The sequence below is a fragment of the Trachypithecus francoisi genome, unplaced genomic scaffold (genome assembly GCF_009764315.1).
Source record: "Trachypithecus francoisi isolate TF-2019V2 unplaced genomic scaffold, Tfra_2.0 Contig01461, whole genome shotgun sequence".
In the NCBI taxonomy this organism is placed as follows: Eukaryota; Metazoa; Chordata; class Mammalia; order Primates; family Cercopithecidae; genus Trachypithecus; species Trachypithecus francoisi.
Genome location: NW_022681433.1, coordinates 1,338,519 through 1,362,186, shown reverse-complemented (window position 1 = coordinate 1,362,186; position 23,668 = coordinate 1,338,519). Strand labels below are relative to the sequence as shown.

Below are 23,668 nucleotides of genomic sequence, written 5' to 3'. Positions count from 1 at the left end.
ATGAAGCACTTTATTATTATAAAAGTGTGATTTTTTTATTTTTAGTGGGCTGTTCGGTTTTTAATGGCAAAATTTTCAAAAAGCTATGAAATTATACCATTACTCTCTTTTATGTCCTGCTTTTCCCCTTAGAAGCCAGATACTGACTGTGAATATCAAGTACTTATTTGTACTTATAAAGCATCCTGGGAAATATGTCGCAGATAGTTTTAGGACTCCATTTTTGACAAAGACCACAATAGATGAAAAGGCCTAGAGATGCTAACCAATCAGTTTAAAGTTGTCACTTATGTTAGAGCAAAAGAGAATAAGACATTGTAAAAATTTTCACCAAGCTAAGCTTCCTTCTGATGGTGCTGTGTCTTCACACTTAGGATTCATCAGCAACAAAATTCAAGTGAAGTATTATTATTATTATTATTATTATTTTGAGATGGAGTCTCACTCTGTCACCAGGCTGGAGTGCAGTGGCATGATCTCGGCTCACTGCACCTCCACCTCCCAGGTTCAAGCTATTCTCCTGCCTCAGCCTCCCGGGTAGCTGGGACTATAGGCGCACACCACCACCCTCAGCTAATTTTTGTATTTTTAGTAGACATGGGGTTTCATCATGTTGGCCAGACTTGTCTTGAACTCTGGAATTCAGGTGATCCACCCACCTCGGCCTCCCAAAGTGCTGGGATTACAGGTGTGAGCCACCACGCCCAACCTCAAGTGAAGTATTATTTTCTATATGAAGTCTGTGTTTGAGTTACACACTCATTTATAACAAAAATGGTGGAAGGAAAAGAATTTTTCAAAGTACACAAAAGAGAAGTTAAAACATTTCCAATTTGTATGAATTATCATTATTATTGTTATTATTATTTTTTTTTGAGACAGAGTGTTACTCTGTCTCCCAGGCTGGAGTGCAGTGGCATGATCTCGGCTCACTGCAACCTCTGCTTCCTGGGCTCAAGCAATTCTTATGTCTCATAAGAATCCCATGTAACTGGGATTACAGGCATGCACCATCACACCTGGCTAATTTTTAAATTTTTAGTAGAGACAGGGTTTCACATTTTTGACCAGGCTCGTCTCACACTCCTGACCTCAGGTGATCTGCCACCTCGGCCTCCCAGAGTGCTGGGATTACAGGCATGAGCCACTGTACCTGGCCTAGACTAATATTTTTCAAGGATAAACCAGCTCAGTTTAACAATCCATTTGTACATAGATTAGTCATGATACCTGAAGCATTTTGAACATTTGGCTAAAGACATCTCAGTTACCTGAAACTTTTGTGTTCATGTTATATCAAATTAAGACAGTTTCAAGAGAATGGTGTGTAATACAAAATTTGTTAATGATTGACTTAGAAATCCAGAAAATCACATGAAAAGGAGATACCTTGCATTTAAATTTAGCAACACTTACCTTAGTATGTTTGCACTGAAATGATTTCTACTTTTAGCTTTTTAGCTAGAAGTCGGGAACTGACTTAATATCAGTATCTACTAATATTTGAATCATTTCCTTAGAGAGATAAACGTGTTTAATAATAGTCAAATTCCGGTTTTCATAAGTATGGTTAATTTTTCAGATAATCTATAGTTCACTTGTTTTTCCATATATGGGCTGCTTTTTCCCCCCTAGTTATTTCCTCCAATTTCTCTTTTATAAGTTCCTTTTGATCATATGGCTGGGGAGATTTAGTGAAACCTATAGTGACAGCATCACTTCATCATACCTTCTTTCTACATTTGTCATTTGGTCATCTCAACATAATACTTTCCAAAGATAGGGCCTTGTTTGTGACCCTCACCAACCTGTTTTCCATGATGCCTGGCTGTCTTGTTGGTATACTTGTACTTTACAGCCCCTCTGGATCAACTTTATCTTACTGACATTTTCAGACTTATAATCAGTATTTTATATGTATGGAAAAATACAAATATCAGAAATGTACAGCTTGATGAATTTTTGCAAATTGAACACATTCGTATAATCAGCACCTACATTTAAAAATAGGATATCACCAGCAGACCTGCTACCAAATTTTATTTGCTTCCCTCTCTCCCTCTCTCCTATGTGTGTGTTGTCTGCCTTCTACAGCAGTAATTCTTTTGCATTTATTTCTTTTCTGTTCCTCTAAGTAGCAATCTACTTATAGCTTGATAAAAGTACTTCATAAATACATAGCCATATTTGTTTTCTAGAATACCATTACTATTGTTGCAGAATAATTTAATCTTTTAAATATATTTGTTTTCTTCTACTTCCTCCCTCCCTTTTAAAATTTTATGCTGTGATTTCCTTTAATCATTGGTCCAAAAGTTCTTGTCTACTTAATAGCAGTTGCTCTTTTTTTTTTTTTTTTTTTTTAGTGTGTAAATTCAAGGCTCACAAAAGATGTGCAGTGAGAGCAACAAATAACTGTAAATGGACTACCTTGGCCTCCATTGGGAAGGACATTATAGAAGATGAAGATGGCGTAAGCTGCTGCTCTGTCTCTGCTTTCTTCCCAGTAACTCCTCTTTTATGTTCTGCTCTTGTGGAGGCTGAGAAAGATAAGTAGGAATGCTTATTATTAGGATTTAACAGAAGGTTTGGTTGATTCCGAGTTTTTATTTTTAATTCAATCCTTCATAGCTTCCTTTAGTTCTTAGATTTTGAAGGAAATCTGTTTTGAATACGGCTTAGAAGTGGCCGTTGTGCTGGGCTGTTGTTGTCGACCTCTGATGAACTCTGAGATGCCTAGGCTCAGCTGAGATGTTCAGTCTTCAGACTTTGGGGTTGCCTCTCAACAGTACACCTCCGCTTTCAAAACCTTGCCTCCATTGCACCATGCATATGGATTTCTGGTAATGCTTAGTAATCACTTTATTGTCATCCCTTTACATGCCTCAGCTAAACCCTGAGGGGCAAGCCTTTACCTTACTTTTATATTGCTTGAACGTTCATAGTAGATGCTCAATACATGTGGGGTAAATGAGTGAATGCTATGCATGAAATATACTACTGATCCCCTAGAGTGAGAAATGATTCAGAATCTCCCCTGGGGTAAGGTTGGTGTCCACCAGTCTTCACCTGGCTGCCCTTTCTTCCTTCTCCACAGGTGGCAATGCCTCACCAGTGGCTCGAGGGCAACCTGCCTGTAAGTGCCAAGTGTGCTGTCTGCGACAAAACGTGTGGCAGTGTTCTCCGTCTACAGGATTGGAAATGCCTGTGGTGTAAGACAATGGTGAGGGTTTTGGAATCAGTTCATCCTTGTTAATTAGCTTCTTTCCCTAACTTTGTCATCCGCCTGGCTTAGAGGCAAGGCGAAGAATTTATGACAGAGCTGAGCCTGGTAGCATATGCACCCCATGGTGACATTCTTCTGTCCTTACAGTATAGTCCTCCTAGTCTGGTCGTTGTTTCAAATGCCCTGTAAAACTTACTCTTTTTCTTCCATATCCTGTGCCTCAAGATCTCCTATTCATAGTTTTATTGTTTTTTCATTTTGCTTTATCAACAAAGTGGTTTGCTATATTCGGGCCTATTTTACTACCTGAAAGCCCTTCTCTGGTGTGTCACCAAATTTTGGTTGATGTGCAAAATGTAAATTTGCTAAAACGTATTAGTGCTCCCTGACAGAGGTGAACAACATATGCAGCTGAACATGAAGCCAACAGCTGATTGTTTATGCCAGATACAGTGAGGACAGGGCCTCTGGACTGAGGACAGTCAGAGTAGGAAAGAGGTCACGCAGACAGTGGCATGGGACTGAAAAACTGCAGGATGAGGAGGTCGTGGGTGTGAGTGTTCATCTTAGTACTGGGCGATGCTGTTCTACGATGATAGTGATTGCCTTGCACTGAGGCTGACTTATTTGGTGGTTTTGAGTCTTGTCTTTTAACATTGCTGGCTGAAATTTGGAAGCCAGCCTCAAATTTTAACATGTGGAAAAACTATTGTTTTGGGTATGTATAGTGTAGATCAGCAAATGTAAGAGATGTGTGATGTATTGCTTTCCTAATCAATGAGATTGTCTGATAGGCCACAAAGGAAAATAAGTCCTACAACTTTTTAGTTAGGCCTGATAGGTGAATCTGTGTTTCTTCTCTTTGTCCTCATGCTTTTGTTATTCTTCACTGATTGCCTCTTTTACTAGCCTTAGATATGTTATTAATACTTTTTCTCTTATCTCATTTAATCTAATATATAGACTGTAACAGGTGTCTCGCTTTAGAATCTTAGTGCAAGCCTAGCCCCTGAAACCTTCTTTTGCCACTTTTTTATTTTAAAGGAATTCATTCTTCCCATAAACAAGATTGAAAATCATCATCCCACCTCAGATTTGTTTTTGAGAGGACAACCACTGATAGCAAATTTTCCTGCTATTTTTATTGGCCTGTACATTTAGTAAAGTCGATTTCTTTACTTCTAGAGCTTCAACTGTTCACTTCCAATGTATTGGCCAGGCGCGGTGGCTCACGCCTGTAATCCCAGCACTTTGGGAGGCCGTGGTGGGCGGATCACGAGGTCAGGAGATCGAGACCATCCTGGCTAACAGAGTGAAACCCTGTCTCTACTAAAAATACAAAAAATTAGCTGGGCGTGGTGGCACGCGCCTATAATCCCAGCTACTCAGGAGGCTGAGGCAGGAGAATTGCTTGAATCTGGGAGGCAGAGGTTGCAGTGAGCTGAGATTGTGCCACTGCACTCCAGCCTGGGTGACAGAGCAAGACTCTGTCTCTCAAGAAAAAAAAAAAGAAAGAAAGAAAACACATCATGTGTGATGAATTATTTTTGAAAGATTTTATGTAAATTTTCTTTACATGCAATATGTATATCTTTACTTTAAAAAAAGTCAGTAATTTTTAAACTCTGTTAACTTTAACAGCAGGAGTTAATTAGGTTTATTACTTGCTCATTCTATTCACCCCTAACGTTTAAACATTTCTTAACTAGAACAGCAGTGGTATTGCAGGTGGTAGAAGGTAGGATGCCTTTTCTCTCTTTTTTCCTGGCAAACTCAAATATCACCTTGTGACATCATTCCTGCCCCACCCTGTGTAAATTCGACATGCTGGTTTCTGAGCTACCATCACCTTATAGCACCTCCCCTAGTCTTGCACTTCCTATACACAACCATTTGCCTGTTTACATATTATTTTGCCTTTAAAACATGAGTTTCTGGCCTGGCACAGTGGCTCATGCCTGTAATCCCAGCACATTGGGAGTCTGAGGCAGGCTGACTCCTGAGGTTAGGAGTTCGAGACCAGCTTGACCAATGTGGTGGAACCCCGTCTCTACTAAAAATACAAAAAAATTAGTTGGATGCAGTGGTGCATACCTGTAATCCCAGCTACTTGGGATGCTGAGACAGGAGAATTGCCTGAACCTGGGAGTTGGAGGTTGCAGTTAGCCGAGATTGCGCCGTTCCACTCCAGCCTGGGCAACAAGAGCGAAACATCATCTTAAAAAATAAAAAATAAAAAAACATGACCGCCTGTAATTCCAGCACTTTGGGAGGCCGAGGCGGGTGGATCACCTGAGGTCTGGAGTTCAAGACCAGCCTGGCTAACATGGTGAAACCCTGTTTTTACTAAAAATACAAAAATTAGCTGGAAGTGATGGCAGGTGTCTGTAATCCCAGCTACTCGGGAGGCTGAGGCAGGAGAATCGCTTGAACCCGGGAGGCGGAGGTTGCAGTGAGCTGAGATCACACCATTGCACTCCAGCTTGGGCAACAAGAGTGAAACTCCATGTCAAACAAACAAACAAAGAAACAAACACATGAGTTTCTAATAGCAGGATATCTAGTGCCTAAAACATAGTCTGTGTAGTAAAAAAAAAAACAAACAAAATGAAAAAGCCTATAGCCCTACAAGCCTAATGAATCAACTTATAATTTTTCCTACTGTCATCCAGGTCTGTGGACATAGTTTTACCTTTTCTGTAAAAATTGTAAAGACATAAATTGATCATGTGCTTTTCTTATTTAGCATTATTATAAATATCTTTCTGTTTTGCTCCATGGTTCTCATACATTTTAAAATTACTTTAAAAGCTATCTGTGTGTGCTAATTTTTCTAAAATGCATTTGGATTGTTAATTATTGTAAAGCATAATAGTAAACTGTCTAAAAACAGGTCATCACCAGAATTAGAATTACTATTAAATTTTAGTTATTCTCCAAAAAGTTTGATAAATACAGGTTTAATTATGCCAGTTTTCTAAAAGGGCTAATAAAATAAAGTCATATTAAATAAGAACTTGATGAAAAGTGTCTGCTTTTACTGGTTAAAACATTTAGAAGGCTCTCCAGACAAGTACACAAAGTATCCTAAGTTGCCTGGGTCCTGCTTAATAAGTTATCCTTGTTTTTGTTCTCAATAGAGAACAAAACATATCCTTGCATGACCATGAAACTCATTTCTACTGAAAGCACATTTACTGGGTGCCTGTGATAGGCATCACTTTCCTTTACCTTACAGAGCAGCAGTCCAGCTGAGAAAGTAAGCATGGGTGTACTTGTAACTTTAATGATAGGGAAATGTGAATAGAAAGTTATAGGATTACTGCAGAAAAAGCAGGCACTTTACAGATTTTATCGTTGTTAAATTTTGTAAGAATTTTTATTAAAACAAAATAAATATTCTGTCATCAATTTATTTTATGGGCAATGATATTAACATGCTGGTTAGTTTCCCTCCTTCTTCTTCCTTTTCCCCTTCTTTTTCTCTTCTCTGCCTCCCTTCCTCTGCACTTGGCCTCTTCTCTTCCTCTCTCCTTGCCTTCACCAATTATTCATTAACTATATATTCTTCTCTGAGATAATTACAAGAATTGGTCGCATGGACCAAAATCAAATATCCATTTCTAAAATGTTTAGTCATTTCCTTAAGTATAAATATTATACCATTTAAAGTAGTTTATGAATTACTGAACATTTTGTGGTATAGTTGATTCTAGATTATCAGTTCCTTAGATGTGATTTGTAATGGCAAAACATTATTTTTATGATTCTTGAAGGTATATTTGTTTGTTATTAGGTACACACTGCCTGCAAAGATTTATACCATCCAATATGTCCACTTGGTCAATGTAAAGTATCTATCATACCTCCAATTGCGCTAAACAGCACTGATTCCGATGGTATGTAGCAGTAGTGTAAGTATGTATATTTCTGGTATATTTAATATTGATATATATTTCTTTTCCTAGAATAACTATACCTATCATTGACTCTTGTAGTCAGTTTTTCTAAAATAATTCCATTTCAATTGCTGAAATTACATTCCATTTTTAAAAGAATATATTTAAGTGAAAGTTGTAGAATACCTATTAACACGTTGGCGAAATTACTGTATATAAGACTTTTAGATTTTATGTTTTAGTAAATAAAATAAGATCATTACTCTGTACTGCAATACAATCTGAAAAGGTTAATTTTTATAAGTGTTTTTTTCTCTATAATTGAAACTGCCTATTAGCATGGCTGTTATTAAAATCTGTTTTCCTGTAATTTCATTGTAGGAATTTATATTCCTATAAATGCACTTTTCCCAAAATCTTACAACTTAACTGTAAAGTGCTGAGGAGCCCCTCTACAACACTGGTTTTGGGATTACATACTAATTACTTCCTTCTTTTTTTTTTTTTTTTTTTTTTTGAGGCGGAGTCTCGCTCTGTCGCCCGGACTGGAGTGCAGTGGCCAGATCTCAGCTCACTGCAAGCTCCGCCTCCTGGGTTTACGCCATTCTCCTGCCTCAGCCTCCCTAGTAGCTGGGACTACAGGCGCCTGCCACCTCGCCCGGCTAGTTTTTATATTTTTAGTAGAGACGGGGTTTCACCGTGTTAGCCAGGATGGTCTCGATCTCCTGACCTCGTGATCTGCCCGTCTCGGCCTCCCAAAGTGCTGGGATTACAGGCTTGAGCCACCGCGCCCGGCCTAATTACTTCCTTCTAAGCAAACCATATTACAGCAGGTTTTACCGTGTATAATACTATACTGTTTATATAACAGACTTGAGCAACTGTGGATTTTGATATTCGTGGGACTCCTGAGCCAATTCCCCAAGAATACATAGGGAGAACTGTGCTGTTATTACTGTCTTGCATTGATATCGTGCTTTTTGCTTTTCAAACTTTTCATTTAATTTATGCCAATAGATATCTTAAGTATAAGTTTATAAACCTGAAGATGTAAGTTTATAAACCTCAAAATATGTGACTTTTTTTTAAACCTATGCTATTAACAGCCCTCTCCCCCAACCTAAGCCCTGATTTTGTTTACTATAAATTTTAAAATATCCTCTCAGACTGCAGAAAGGAGCACTTAAAATACTTTGAAATATTGAATATAAACATAAGAATTACATACAAATATTTAGGTTTGTATATAAATAGTTAACCTATCTCTATTTGGAGAGCTAAATTATAACTTAATGCTCTAGTTTTTATAAATTTATTTTCTTTTGTCTGAAAGTTTGCTAATAATTTAAAAGAGAAAGCCGTATGTATTGATCTTGTATTGTGTTTTTTTCACAGGTTTCTGTAGAGCAACATTTTCGTTCTGTGTTAGTCCTCTATTGGTTTTTGTCAATTCTAAGAGTGGAGATAATCAGGGAGTAAAGTTCCTTCGTCGCTTTAAACAGTTGCTAAATCCGGCTCAGGTGTTTGATTTAATGAATGGAGGTCCTCATTTAGGGTAACTGCTTATTGATAAATCTTGTTTGAATACAATGTAGGACTAGGTGTTAAATGTGTCTGGTTTTTCAGCTCATGAAAATTATAGATTCCTCTAGATCCCTCCCTCGTTTTTAAAGCTCTAATTATAAGTTTTAACACAACCTCTTGGATAGTTATACAACTGTCTTGTATAAATTCCAAAACTCTATTGAAATTTCTCAATTCCAAAATTTGTTTAGAAAATGTTTTACAATATATTCTACATCAAACAATACTAACAATTTCTTTAGCTCCAAGAAAGATCAACTTACATAAATACAGAAATATAAAGTAATATTAGAAAGTGATTTGCGGCCGGGCGCGGTGGCTCAAGCCTGTAATCCCAGCACTTTGGGAGGCCAAGATGGGCGGATCACGAGGTCAGGAGATCGAGACCATCCTGGCTAACATGGTGAAACCCCTTCTCTACTAAAAAATACAAAAAACTAGCCGGGCGAGGTGGTGGGCGCCTGTAGTCCCAGCTACTCGAGAGGCTGAGGCCGGAGAATGGTGTAAACCCGGGAGGCGGAGCTTGCAGTGAGCTGAGATCTGGCCACTGCACTCCAGCCTGGGCGACAGAGCAAGACTCTGTCTCAAAAAAAAAGAAAGTGATTTGCATAGAAGGCTGATATTGATTTATATGTAATATAAATAATCAATTATTAAACCAAAGTAGAGGGACTGTCATGGCTGTCAAGGGCAGTTCTTCAAGGATCTCAGACTCAGTTCATGTAAATGATAAAGAAATACTTTTGTTGATGATTCCTTTCAGCTTTCTGGATGTCATATAACTTACAATCTGTAAGATAAAATGAACTAAGTAGTATTTTCACTGAGGGAAAAGATATCTTTTGGCACTTTCAATACATTTTTAGGGTATGCATATGATTTTTCTTAAGAGGCGATATTATGTCTTCTGAACCAGGGGCCTTCAAACCTCTATGTGATTTACTTATGGCAACTCAGCTTTTCTCTTGGATTCCACTGTTACCTTAAAGCATGAACGCAGAAGTAGAAATGGGATTTTCGATACCAGTGCCTGAAAAGGCATTTTGTGTTTTGTAATGTGACACTTTCGTCTGTCTTCTCTGTTTGTCTCCTTCCTTCTCTCTTGGTGCCTCTGTTTACTTTTGCCCCCTGAGTTTTCCTTCCCGCTTCCATTGCCTTTATCTTGCTAAGTCTCAGGCCCTTCTGGTCACATGGATGTCGGTCTTGTTCATTTATACCCAGCTTCCTCCTTATCTACGTGTACTGCTCTTCCTTTCCTCTGCTGAGGTGCTACAGTGTCCTCTTCTCACCTTCTTTGTCTCTGCCATGCTAGGGTAGTTTTGTCCCCCTTTCTAACACATCCATTTTATAATCCTTTATAGTTCCATTATCTTATCGTCTTGATTTATTTTTCCCATTTGTCCTCGAAGGCTCCAAGGACCTCTCTTGGTGAAACTTCCTGAGGTTGTCCCTCTAATATTTTTCTGATTTTCCATAATACGTGAAGTAAGTGTGCAAAGGTACATTTAGGAGATGGGATGTGTCAAAAGTTGAGATGAGGTAAAATAGAAGGATGGACCTGAGAATAGGAGAAGAAGAGGAGAAAAAGCCAGTTGGGAGTCCTGAGAGCAATACATTGATTGGTGTCTTTAGGAACTGCCGAAGTGTCACTCATTAGCTTCAGCACCGTAGATTCCTTACCCATGGTTTGTAATTCTTAAGGAAAGAATTTATTCTTGTAATAGAAAGAGAGGAACCACTACTTCCACCATCTTGTGTTACTTTATCTTTCCTGGTCTCTGCTTCTTTTTTGTTTTCTCATTTCTCACCCCCACTCCTCCTAATTTTATCTTCATTTCTACTTATCATTCCCTTTCCTCCTTATGATTCAGAAGTTTTCTTGAGTTAAAATTACACTTCAATGAATGTTTATGGTATAATTAACATGTGAGTAGGAGTTCTTATATTTAATCTGAATATGAATACCAATACAGAATAACAAAGAATTGAGGAAAGTGGTTTTTATTTCTTTATACTAAAATAAAATCCTTTTTGCTTTCAGTTTAAGATTATTTCAGAAGTTTGACAATTTCCGGATTCTTGTTTGTGGAGGCGATGGAAGTGTTGGTTGGGTTTTGTCAGAAATCGATAAGCTCAACTTGAATAAACAGGCAAGTGCTAATTCTTTTACTTGCTAGTTAACATGAACGCATACTAACATACTTACAAGAGGTGCAGAAATGCAGTTGTCCCTATTTCTCAACTTGTCTGAAAGTCACCCTGTTGCACTCTCTTTCAGTGTCAGCTGGGAGTGTTGCCTTTGGGTACAGGAAATGACCTTGCCCGAGTTCTTGGCTGGGGAGGTTCGTATGACGACGACACCCAGCTTCCTCAGATCCTAGAGAAACTGGAACGAGCCAGTACCAAAATGTTGGACAGGTAAAAGTGAATTCTTTTCTACAACTAGATGGAAAATGGCATGCTGAAATCATTTTTCGATGATTTATTAATAAATATGTATTAATAAATTGTACTGACTAGAAGCTCCACAAAGGCAGAGCCTTTCTGATCTCGTCCACTGGTTAATACCTGAGATGGAGAGCAGGGCCTATCACAGAGAAGACACTCAATAAAGATGTTTTATAGTGAATGAATGAATTATAAAAAACTAGTCTGAGGAACTCATTATTTTAAATATAGAAGGCTTTGTTACTACTATTTACTTTTAATTACAATTCAGGTCAGAAAACTGAAATAGTTCATTTTGTAGGCGACCTTTTGATGAGTATATTAGGTAGCCTCCTGTCATCATGTGGTTTCCAAAAAGCCAAAGAGGACATATAAACGTTAGATTTGTTAGAATATCTCCTCTTAAACATATATATTAAGAATGCATTGATCCAATAAGAACTACATATGTTAAAATATAAGCAGTCCTTTCCCAGAGACAGGGAAGTGTTAGAAAGATAGCTTCAAATGAAGGGACTATCATTGTGTTTATGCTGTTCTTGATTACATCTCTTAATTGCTTTCTCTCTGAATGTCCATGTATAAAAAGGAAACCACAATGTGTACCCTGAGTGTTATGGAGGAGGTGTTTAGAGTTTGGGTATAAGAAACAACAGGACTCAGTAACCAGTGACTCCTCATCCCCCAATGTCAGTAGAAGACAGATGTCAAAATATGATCAACTTGAGGTAGCATAAATCAAAACAACTTTGATAGAATTAGTCATCTGTGGAACTCTTCCCGAAAATAACAAAATTTCATCAGGGAGCCACCAATCTGAAATATAATTACTCTAAGATGGGCTATAACCTAATTAATTGTAACCTTTAAAATAATCTGGAGGTTAAAAGAAGAAAAGGAACGAAAAGGAGAAATGGTACCTATGGATATGCCAATTACCTTGATTGTGGTGTATATATATCCAGACATCAAGTTGTACATCTTAAATATATACAGTTTTTTATTTGTCAACTATACCTAACTCTGGGGAAAAAAGATTGGAAATAAATAAAAAAATCACCATTATTTGTAAATGAGCCTGGAGGTGACTTCCCAGGCAACCGTCAAATTCTGTGATTACCAAACAAAAGGGGTTATTTAAATACTTTCTTTGTTGCACATGTAAAGACCACTTCCCCTGCTGTTAGGCATTTCATCTACCCTGGGTATGTGCTTTCCCCTTGTGTGCTATGGAAATTCACTTCTCAGGTGGGGGAGGTGGCTCACGCCTGTAATCCCAATACTTTGGAAGGCCTACGTGGGAGGATCACTTGAGCCCAGGAGGTGGAGGTTGCAGTGAGCTGCAATTGCACCACTGCCCTACAATCTGGGCGACAGAGTGAGACCCTGTCTCAAAACAGTTTTAAAAAGATAAAAATAAAAAGTCACTTCTCCAGGTGGTTAGCCAAGAAACAGCACCTCCATGGTGAAATTCCTTGAATACCTACTGGTATGCAAAATCAAAACAAAAGAAAATACACATACACACAAATCAAAGTGGATTCAGAAACTTAAGACCTTTATTAGAAACATAGGAATATTTTATTCCTATGTTTCCTTTATTAATTTACTGTTTATAAAGAACAAGTGGGTCGGATGTAGTGGCTCACGCCCGTAATCCCAGCACTTTAGGAGGCCAAGGTGGGAGGATTACCCGAGGTCAGGAGTTCGAGACCAGCCTGGCCAACATGGTGAAACCACATCTCTACTAAAAATACAAAAATTAGCTGGGCATGGTGGTGGGCCCCTGTAATCCCAGCTACTTGGGAGGCTGAGGCAGGAGAATCACTTGATCCCGGGAGGCGGAGGTTGCAGTGAGCCGAGATCGTGCCAATGCACTGAAGCCTGGCCAACAGAGTGAGCTTCTGTCTCAAAAAAAAAAAAAAGTTAAAAAGTCATTGTTTAATATTCTAAATTACATGAGTTTTTCAAATATATTTATTTGATCCTCAAAACAACACTGTGGGTTGGATCAGAAAAGCATTATTTTACAAAGATGAAAATTTAGTCTTCTGGATATAGTGGGAATAAAAAAAACTAATGTTTTGTCTGCCTAGCACTTTCTAGTTGTTTTAAATCATGTAGCGTCTCATTTAATTATCGCCCTTCTCCTAGAGATAGCTAATATTGCTATCTCCATTTTACTGGTGAAAAGGTTTAGGGGGTTTTTATATTATCTAAGTTAAATAGCTAATAAGTAATAGAACCGGCACGGTAAACCGCAGTCACTGTTCTGTCTAGTTTCCAGGGTCCTTTCTCAACTCTGCACTCTCTCCCCTTTATGTATTTGGCCAGATGGTTCCTTTCCTTCTGGCCTCTGCCTCTCCTTAGCTGTACTCATATGCATCTCTTCCTCACTTTTTTATCTCTTGCTGCCACTCTCTCCCTTTTCTTTAGCTCCAACCATTTCCTATCAAGTGGGGAGGTATAGCGTGGAAGGTGCGAGGAACTCAGACATTTGGATGGATTTATTTACCATTTATTTAACTGTCTTTGACCAGTAAAGTATTTCCAGCTATAAGGAACTTGACTTTTATGTTTTTACTCGTGGTTTTCCCTGTTTGGATATTTACAAAGTTTAATTGTTTTGTTTGCTTGCATCATACATGTTTTCTGCACTAGAATGTAAGCTTCTTTGGGGGAGCCTATTCACCCTTGTGTTTCCTGTGACTTTGAGATGCTCAGTGTAGTTTATTATGCTTTGTTTCTGTATCTACCTCATGGATAAATGAATGACTTTGGTTTTCAAATATAAATTTCTTTTCTTTTTTTTTATTTTTTTTTGTTTTTTTTCATTTTCGAGACGGAGTCTCGCTCTGTAGCCCAGGCTGGAGTGCAGTGGTGTGATCTCTGCTCACTGAAAGCTCCGCCTCCCAGGTTCACGCCTTTTTCCTGCCTCAGCCTCCCAAGTAACTGGGACTACAGGCACCCGCCACCACGCCCTGCTAATTTTCTGTATTTTTAGTAGAGACGGGGTTTCACCATGTTAGCCGGGATGGTCTCCATCTTCTGACCTCGTGATCTGCCCACCTCAGCCTCCCAAAGTGCTGGGATTATATGTGTGAGCCACTGTGCCCAGCCTCTTAGTTGTTGTTGTTGTTGTTGTTGAGACAGAGTTTCACTCTGTTGCCAGGCTGGAGTGCAGTGGCACGATCTCAGCTCACTGTGACCTCCGCCTCCTGGGTTCAAGCGATTCTCCTGCCTCAGCCTCCCAAGTAGCTGGGACTACAGGTGTGTGCCACCATGCCCAGCTGATTTTTGTATTTTTAGTAGGGACAGGGTTTCACCATGTTGGTCAGGATGTTCTTGATCTCTTGACCTCGTGATCCGCCTGCCTTGGCCTCCCAAAATAAATTTCTTTTAAAGTATTTTCATGTCAAGAGTTGAATAGTAGCCAAAAGTAACTAGTTTACATATCCCAAAATATAATGTATGCCTAATGGGGGCTTTCTGGGAATTTGAATTTTTATGCAAACATTTATTCTCATAGGCTGAATGATACACTAGACTCTGTTTAAATATTGATCTTGGAATTTTCCTCTGGGTTCTGTCAATAGCTTCAGCTGTGTTATGCTTTTCTTAAAATTCATGTGTTATGGTACTGCTTTTATTATGCTTTTTTTCTGTGTTAAAATCTTTATTTCACATCTTTTTTTTTTCTTTTATTTTGAGATGGCGTTTTGCTCTTGGCATTCAGGCTGGAGTGCAGTGGCATGATCTTGGCTCACTGAAACCTTCACCTCGAGGGTTCAAGTGGTTCTCCTGCCTCAGCCTCCCGAGTAGCTGGGATTACAGGCACCTGCCACCACACACGGCTAATTTTTTGTATTTTTAGTAGAGATGGGGTTTCACCATGTTGGCCAGGCTGGTCTTGAACTCCTGACCTCAGGTGATCTGCCTGCCTCGGCCTCCCAAAGTGCTGGGATTACAGGCATGAGCCACCGCACCTGGCCTTTTTCCTTTCTTTTCTTTTCTTTTTTTTTTTTTTTTGAGACAAGGTCTGGCTCTGTCACCGAGGCTGGAGTGCAGCGGCGTGATCTCAGCTCACTGCAACCTCCACCTCCCAGGCTCAAGTGATCCTACCTCCTCAGCTTCCCAAGTAACTGGGACTATAGGTGTGCAGCCCCATGCCAGGCTATTTTTAATTTTTTTTCGTAGAGACGAGGTTTCACCATGTTGCCCAGGCTGGTCTGGAACTCCTGAGCCCCAGTGGTTCATTCACTTTAGCCTCCCAAAGTGCTGGGATTACAGGCATGAGCCACCATACCTGGCCTTCATTTCATATTTTGTTAGTCTACAATAATGTCCTGGCCTAACTGTTGTTCCCAAATTTTGAAATTATTATTTTAGATAGAAAATTGGACTTGAGTTGATTGCTTTTCTCTAACACCAAATGATTTTGTGTTTGCTTTGAAATTAATACTTACAGCTAATTGAAATACATTTACTTCAGTTAAGTATTATTAATCTTTTCCCCCTACTCCCATGGTTACATTCATTCTTTCTTAATTTAAGAAGGGGTATTTCAGTAATTTTCATTTTATGTATATATAAGCTGATTTGGCAAGTTGAGTAACAGTTGAGTAACAGTTTATAGGTAGTATGTATTTATTTAATTTAAGATATTGCTTTACAACTTTGGGGTTATGACTCGTTAGTAGTTTATAACCTAGTTAGTGAACTGCAATGAGCATCATTTTTAAAATAGAACAGAAAAGAATGGAAAAGTCAGAATGCATTGTACCTGTGAAGAAGTGGGGGCGTTGTAACCAGTGTGGATTTCTTATTGTGGGCTATGGGTCTTAAAACATTTGGAAGCCACTAATTGGAGAAGTGGTAAGATGTGGAAATCATAAATTATGAATTCAGCATTTTATGAGATTACCAAAATGTGATCTCTTTTCCCATTTTTGGTTGTTTTAAGATAAAATAAACCATAGTTCATGAATGTGTGTGTGTGTGTGTGTGTGTGTGTGTGTGTGTGATGGTAACAGTTAGTTTATCCAATTTTAAGGAAATCTTAGACCAAAGAGTTTTTCTCCCTTTAGGTGGAGTATAATGACATATGAACTCAAATTGCCACCAAAAGCTTCCCTACTTCCAGGACCTCCAGAAGCATCTGAAGAATTTTATGTAAGACTTAACCCTTTACCTATCATTTGAAATGGGGGTGGGTATCTTGGGGAAAAAAAATGCGAAAATGTACTCCTAATATATGGTAGCATGTTAACTTAATTTTATTTTGGGGGTATGGTCTCATTGACTACCTCTAGTCCTCTCCCCCAGAAAGAAGAATCCTGAATCTAGGTTAGAGTCCTTCCATGACCACCCACACTGGGAGTGCCCAGTCACTCCCATTCCTGGACCTCTTCTTGTGTAAAGTGAGGCTACAAAGTCTTGGGAGTTAAATGATATAACGGATGTGTAAAGCCCTATCTCTTCTCCTGCCCAGATAATCCTCCCTGCATGTTCTACCTGCCTGTTTCCTTTTTGTCAGGAGAGCTCCAGGAAGGTCAGCTGGTGTTTCCTGTTAGTGTTTATTCATCTTCTACTTTGGCCATTAGATTGTTTGGTTATAAGATGTTAGCTTCTTTAAACAGTCTCCAAACACACCAATACTCATGGCCAAAATATTATACAGTTAGTTTCTCTCTTACTACTTGCTTTGCGTATTCTTTTTCTTTTCTTTTTGAGACAGGGTCTTGCTCTGTGGCCCAGGCTGTCTGGAATGCAGTGATCCAAACACAGCTCACTGCGGCCTTGAATTCCTGGTCTCAAGAGATCCTCCTGCCTTAGCCTCCCAAAGTGCTAGGATTACAGGCATGAGACACTGTGGCTGGCCCCTACTCTTTTGAAGGGACAACAAGACAGGTCTCTGGGTTAAGCCTGTTGATATAGTTAAAGGAAGAAAGACCACTTAATTCCATCTCGACTACAGACCATAAATGACTAATGTTTTTAAAGATGCAATGTTCTGATTAAACCTCAAAGCGATGTAGATTTAAAACAGAACCTGACCTTCAGAGGATTATTCTCTGACACATTAAGACCATTTGATCTATGCTAACTTGTTTTTCCCTCCAGGAAAATTCATCTGTTTATTTCACAGTTGAAATCTTTGTTTTGTCATTAAGAAAATTATGATCTTGTCAAAACTAAGGCAAGGAATGGGGCTGTTTCTTAGAGAAGCTAATTGTATTTTTAAAACATTTTCTGACATAAAAACTGCTGATAGCCAAACTGCTTCTAAAAAAAATCGGGAAATACCAAATTATATGAAAAAGAAAATAAAATCACCTGTAGTCCTACCACCCAGAGATAATCACTATTAAAGATTGATATATTTACCGCTTTATTTTCAGCAGCATTTTTAGTTATGTGATTCCATAAACATAACGCATTTTTATAGAAACCTGTCCTTTATCTTAACAGTATATTTGTAAATGTTATTAATTTTCTTTCCAAAAAAGACGAAAAGGAGAATTTTTTTCTTCCATTTACTTCAGAAATGTCTATTTTCTAGCATATAAAATAACAGTAAATAATTTACTTTTATCATTTATATAGAATCACTAAATATGAGGTACAATTCTAAAGATATGAAGGAAATCTCTTTTTTTGTACAAAAGGGTTTTAAATGAAACTTTGCTTTTTAAAAATAAACTTATTTTTGTAACAAAGGGATAGCATACTTCAAGATAACAGATTAAATGAGTGTTCTGAATGGCTCTGGTTAGACCCTGAACTAGGCTGGCACCAGGAATGCATTTTACTGTGTGTGACTTTTTTACCTTGAAAACTGAGATAAAAGTAGACTAAATCTTTCTTCTTAGCTTTTCTGTATTTCATTAGCTGTGGGTCTTAGGCACATTTCTCAACAAGCCTCAAGTTCTTTGGCTATAAAACAGGACAAAGGGGTAAATGTATACAGAGTGCTTAATTACAGTGCCTGCTACACATACAAAATGTTAACTCTTATTATTACTTACCTTTCTGACCCAGCTAAGTGACTGCATAATAGGTTAATAAGTTATATCTATAATTTTATCTTTGGACATAGAGGCTATTTTATTTTCATCTGAGAGAGGTTGTATTTTTTGATCTTCGAATATTTTTAATGGACAAAAACTTGGATTTTTTGAACGTAAATTTCAAATGGCATTAATCAAATGTTACTAATTAATTCATTAATCAACTGGCATTAATAAATTTGTTAATAGCATTAATGATCATGTAAAATATTTTCTACCCTGCAGGGAAGAAAAATAAAACCAACCTCTGGAGAACATTTTATTTTTTCAAATTTTAAAGTTTATTTTTAGATGATATATTTTCATTTTTCTGATCCTAGCTGTAAAGATATAATTTTTAGTGTTTAAGAGATCAATAAAGTGGATCTGTGGGTCAATACAACATCATGTGTAACTTTGGAGCTCCTGGCCTGCCTTCCTTTCTTTAATGTAAAATTGCTTTCCTGTAGTGGTCTGCCTTTGAAGGAGGGAAGGTAGAAATTTAAAAGAGTAACATACTTTTGAAAGAGTAACATACTCACTGGTGGAATGAAGGTAAATTAGGAATGTGGACCTTTTGGGAAGAGGCTAATCAGGAAGGCTTTGTGGGGAAGGCTTATTCAGACTTAATTGAAGATTCTGAACTGAGGCTGATTGGTAAAAGTAATGAAAAGATACGTGAGTCAGGCAGAAGAGCATAGGTGGCCAGCTTGCCTAAAGCAGATCATTTATACTAGAAAATTTTGAGCTGTGTGAAATGGAATATTATTTGAGGCATACATTTGATGTAAGGCTCTGAATATGAGGCTGTTTAAATATTGTATACATTTTTACATATTAGGAAAATGTGTGTATTCTTTCAAAAGGATGTTAAAGTTTTAGTCAAATAGAAAAGGGATTATGGATGCTTTTGGCATTTTGACTATTGTTTAAAAGAGATATTTATTTACATGATTATATGAAAGTGCATTCAGCATTTTTAAAAACTTTTTTTATTGAATTATACATACAGAAAAGTGCACAGGTCATAAATGTATAGCTTGGTAAATTTTCACAAACTAAACAAATCTTTGCCAGGCCACCCGACAGTGTTCAAGTTCCCCATAAGCCCCCTCATGCCCCCTTTCAGTCAAGACCCCCGCCTCCTATCCCAATAATTGCTATGCTAACTTCTAATAGCATAGATTGGTATCTGTTTTGTACTTTATAAAATATAATCATTTTGTGTGCTTTCATTTGTTTCTGGATTCTTTCACTCAATGTTATGTTTATCAGATTCATCTATACTGAGGCTTGGCTATAAATCATTCATTCTCATTCTCCTATGGTCTTCCATTGCATAAATACACTGCAATTTGTCATCCATTCTACTATTAGATGAATGCTGCTGTGAACATCCTAGTGCATGTCTTTTGGTGAACACACTTCTGCATTTCTTTTGGGTGTAGATGTAGAAGTTGAATTTCTGAGTCCTGTGATATCATTGCATATGTTCAGCTTTAAGAGACACTACCAAATCGTTTGTGAGAGTGTATCAGTTTGCATTCCCATCAGCAGCATATGAGAATTCTGTAGCTCCATAGCCTTGCTAGCACTTGCCATTTTCTAGTTGTTTTCATTTTAGCCATTTTGGAGCTGTATGGTGGTACTGCATTGTGGTTTTAGTTTCCATTTGCCTGATGGCTGAGATTGGATATGTTTTCATCTGTTTATGGGCCATTTGGATATTTTTATATTTAAATGTCTAGTCTTTTGCCCAATTTTTACTAGATTTTTTTGGCTTTTATTGTACTACTTTGTAGGAATTATTTTTATATAGAGATATTTTTACATTAAAAAATTTTGTAAAGGGGTTTTTATGGATTTCCATAAGAATATAAATTAAAGAATTCTAGAAACTGAAAGCCTTTTGCCAAAAGGAAATATCTATTTTGCATAATGACTCTTTCATATATTTCATTATAGCCATTGCTCTGCCTAACACATGTCACGAAGGGCTCCATGTCTGGAGCAGCAATAAGTGAGTTGTGTAAATGCCAGCAACAATAATACAGTGTAGAGTTTTCTTTTTTCCTTTTTTCAGATGACGATTTATGAAGACTCAGTTGCAACGCATCTTACAAAAATCCTCAATTCTGATGAACATGCAGTGGTCATATCATCTGCCAAGTGAGTTGTGGGTTTTAAGTCTTTAAATATGGTGAAAATGAAATGATAGCTGGTTCCTACCATTTAGGTCATTTCTTTGTGAGTTTTCTTCTCAAAAAATATCTTGGAAGTAGCTTATAAAATTAGATATACTAAATTTGGATTGATTTTTAAAAATCATGTTAGCATCTTATTTGCAGTGGCGTATAGAGGGTATTTTTTTATGTTTAATTTGAAATATTTTTGTCAAAAAGGTGTAAGAAGCATTTAGAGTTTAATTAACCTAAATATTTAAGGAAATGTTTATGATTACTTATAATATGGAAAACATTTCATTGTAATTCATGATTTCCATAAACATTACTATTTAGGAACTGTTTACATCACATTAGAAAAAGGAAAATGATGAGATTTTTCAAAATGATGTTTCTCAGCATGTTTAAATTGAATAATTAGATTTTAATTCAAAGTTATCAGATTTTAGTGAAGTTGATTTTGTGCATGGAGCCAAAGCTACTTGATGTTATTATCCCAAATGTTGCCTGGCTGGAATTTAGAATTTAGTTTTGAAGCATCCTGTGCTAATGTCAAGAGACTGGAAAGTCGACTAGAAGAAGGGATGACACCAGCTGAAATTTTCAAGCAAAAGAATGCATTCAAACTCTGGCTTAGCAAGCATGGGTTACTATTACACATGAAGAGAGGAGAAAAGGTGAAGAAGGAAAGAAAAGGAGTGGGAAATGGTGGTAGTAAAGAAAAAATACACAAATTTTGGTATATTATGTACTTAATTCGCAGTGAAGTTGAGGAAAGACAAGATGAATCATTATAAACAAATTTGCTTGTGAAAAAAGTACAAATATAGTAACAGTTGCTTTTGACAACATATCCCCCAGAAATAGGAAGCAACACTGCACAACAGGAAAAGAATTGAATGGCTTACGGTAAAGGAAGCACACTAGTTGGCCCAGGAGAGGTGGGCTGCAGACTCTATTTGGCGGGCAGTGCTGCAGTTTTCTGTTTTGTGCAAATATTGGACTAAAGCGTCTTCTGCCATTTTTACTTAATTGAAAACAATTTCTTTACAATCATGTCATTAAAATAAAATACAGAAATAATTGGAAACTGCGTCGAATAGAAGACTATAACTGTCATCTGTAACTTTATGGCTTAATTTTTCTTGTAAAGGAGAAAATTTAATTCTAACTTATTAATGTCAACAAAACAGAGTTTTAATATTTTAATATTGGAATTCTGTGTAAGATTGTATTTGAACCAGGTACAGTGGCTCATGCCTGTAATTCCAACACTTTGGGAGGCCAAAGTGGGCAGATTACTTGACACCCGGGAGTTCAAGACCAGCCTGGGCAATATGACAAAACGTTGTCTCTACTAAAAATATATACACTAAAATTAGCCAGGTGTGGTGGTGCCTACTTGTAGTCCCAGCTGCTCAGGAGGCTGAGGTAGGAGGATCACTTGAGCCTGGGAGGTGGAGCTTGTACTAGAGCTAAGATGGCACCTCTGCACTCCAATCTGGGTGACAGAGTGAGACCTTGTCTCAAAAAAAAAAAAGATTTTATTAGAGAAAATGTTTCCACTGCCAAAAATGTTGTACTGCAAAGGTGTTGAGATTAAGAATGATAGGGAGAGAAAGAGGTGGCTACTATAATTATCCTATTTGCATCTGTGGAAATTTCTTAACAAGAATTCCTCTTAATTAAAAATATGTAAAATATATGAAAGGTAGTGATCAAACACATGAAAGTAAATATAAAGGTTTTGCTGACATCCAGACAATAAAAAGTGGCCAGTTAAAATATTTACTTAACTATATTAAACAAAAAATAATTATCTTACGACTTGCTATACCTTAAAAAGGCTTCCATTATAGCTTTCCACCTTTTCTAGCAGTGTCCTCTGAAATGTCATATCAAAATACATTTGATTCACAGGGCAAGGGCCAGGCAAACACTTAGGTGTATGAACTGGGCCTGGAATGAGAAAGACAACAGGGAGTGCTAAGGCCTGGGACAAACTGGAGATTTATCCATTCCACCATCAAGCAATATAATTAATTGAAAACCCCAGCAACACCGCCCACCAAACAGAGTGTGTAGCCCACCTCTCCTGGGCCAGCCATTGTGCTTCCATTCAGCTCTTTTTCTAGTGTTCAGTCCTGTTTTCTATTTGTGGGGGATATGGAAAGAAGGCCTGTTATTTCTCCCTCATGGAACTGTTAGGATAATTAAGCTGAGTAATATAATAAGTACAGAGCTTATAAATGACAGAGGGCTATATTAAATTATGGTATCATCACCTCACGTTTTACCCAGTTACATTTCAGATGTTTTCTTTGACCTTGGCCTGACTCTTTGTCTAAGGCTCTGCTCTTAGCCCTAGCTTTGGGTTTCTCCCTAACCAGCTTGCCTGCCCTTAAGCAGATTCCATTCCATTCCGGGTCCCCTCTTGTCACTCACTTGTCTGTGCTTCCAGGCCTTTACAACCCCAGATACAATTCTAGGGAATTTGCCATAAAGAGGCTGAAGAGAAAAAAGAGGAGACAATATGTAATTATTTGGTACTAGTAATACAATATATGTTAAATTTTATTTTTTATTATTGTTTTTGGAGGAAAATCACTTTATTCCAGTTATCTCACAAACAATAAAATAACAATAGCTGGTTTAAAGAGGCCATGCAACCATTTACCCAGCCCCCAAATTTATGCCATCTTAATGAAATTCTGCACAGTAAGAATATCCTCTTCCACTGCAATTCTGAAGCAAGGAAGCTGTGAATGACAGAGGAGAGGCTTAACTGCTGGTTTCACACTTTATACCTTCACCATCAGTTACATTTTTATGCTAAATTAACTTGATCGTGAAAGCCGATTTTCTGTGTCTTCAGTTGAACTTCTTGATTAGGCCAGTACATGTGCACATCTGCGCTGTTTCAGCACCTCATTGGAACCCTCACCGAGCTTGACGTCACCCTAGTTCTGGGCACGCTCCAGAAACTGTTCTGTCTTATACAAGCAAGGCTGCTGCTGCTGCTGTGCAGCTAGTCTCCCAGAGGCTCCTGGTAAGTGATGTCAGGCCTTGTGAGCCCAGCCTTAACCTCCTCTGTCAAAGGCCCCCATTCCCATGATAGTTGACTCAGTGTGTGCCCCACAGCAGGGCCCACAGCCACACCAGCTGCAGTGGTTGCCATCTGGACCATCAGACCTGGCTGCCAGGGTGCAGCAGTAGGAGACTCAACTGCAGAGGGTGGGGCCACTGCTGGCAGCTGAGCTGCTGGTGCTGGCCTGGGTG

The 23,668-nt window shown here is 38.0% G+C and overlaps 1 protein-coding gene across 7 annotated transcripts in view; it reads left to right on the top strand.

Moving 5' to 3' along the window:
• The window catches only part of DGKH (diacylglycerol kinase eta), a 222,378-nt gene that overhangs the window by 136,936 nt on the left and 61,774 nt on the right, over positions 1-23,668 (top strand). For 6 of the 7 annotated variants that reach the window (XM_033234140.1, XM_033234136.1, XM_033234141.1 and 3 more), the window contains 8 exons: positions 2,367-2,473; positions 3,098-3,223; positions 7,023-7,125; positions 8,521-8,680; positions 10,751-10,859; positions 10,988-11,127; positions 16,245-16,329; positions 20,290-20,375. In XM_033234140.1, the coding sequence (XP_033090031.1) occupies positions 2,367-2,473; positions 3,098-3,223; positions 7,023-7,125; positions 8,521-8,680; positions 10,751-10,859; positions 10,988-11,127; positions 16,245-16,329; positions 20,290-20,375 (916 nt within the window). The remainder of the gene's footprint in view (positions 1-2,366; positions 2,474-3,097; positions 3,224-7,022; positions 7,126-8,520; positions 8,681-10,750; positions 10,860-10,987; positions 11,128-16,244; positions 16,330-20,289; positions 20,376-23,668) is intronic. The other variant, XM_033234150.1, reaches the window with a different exon arrangement.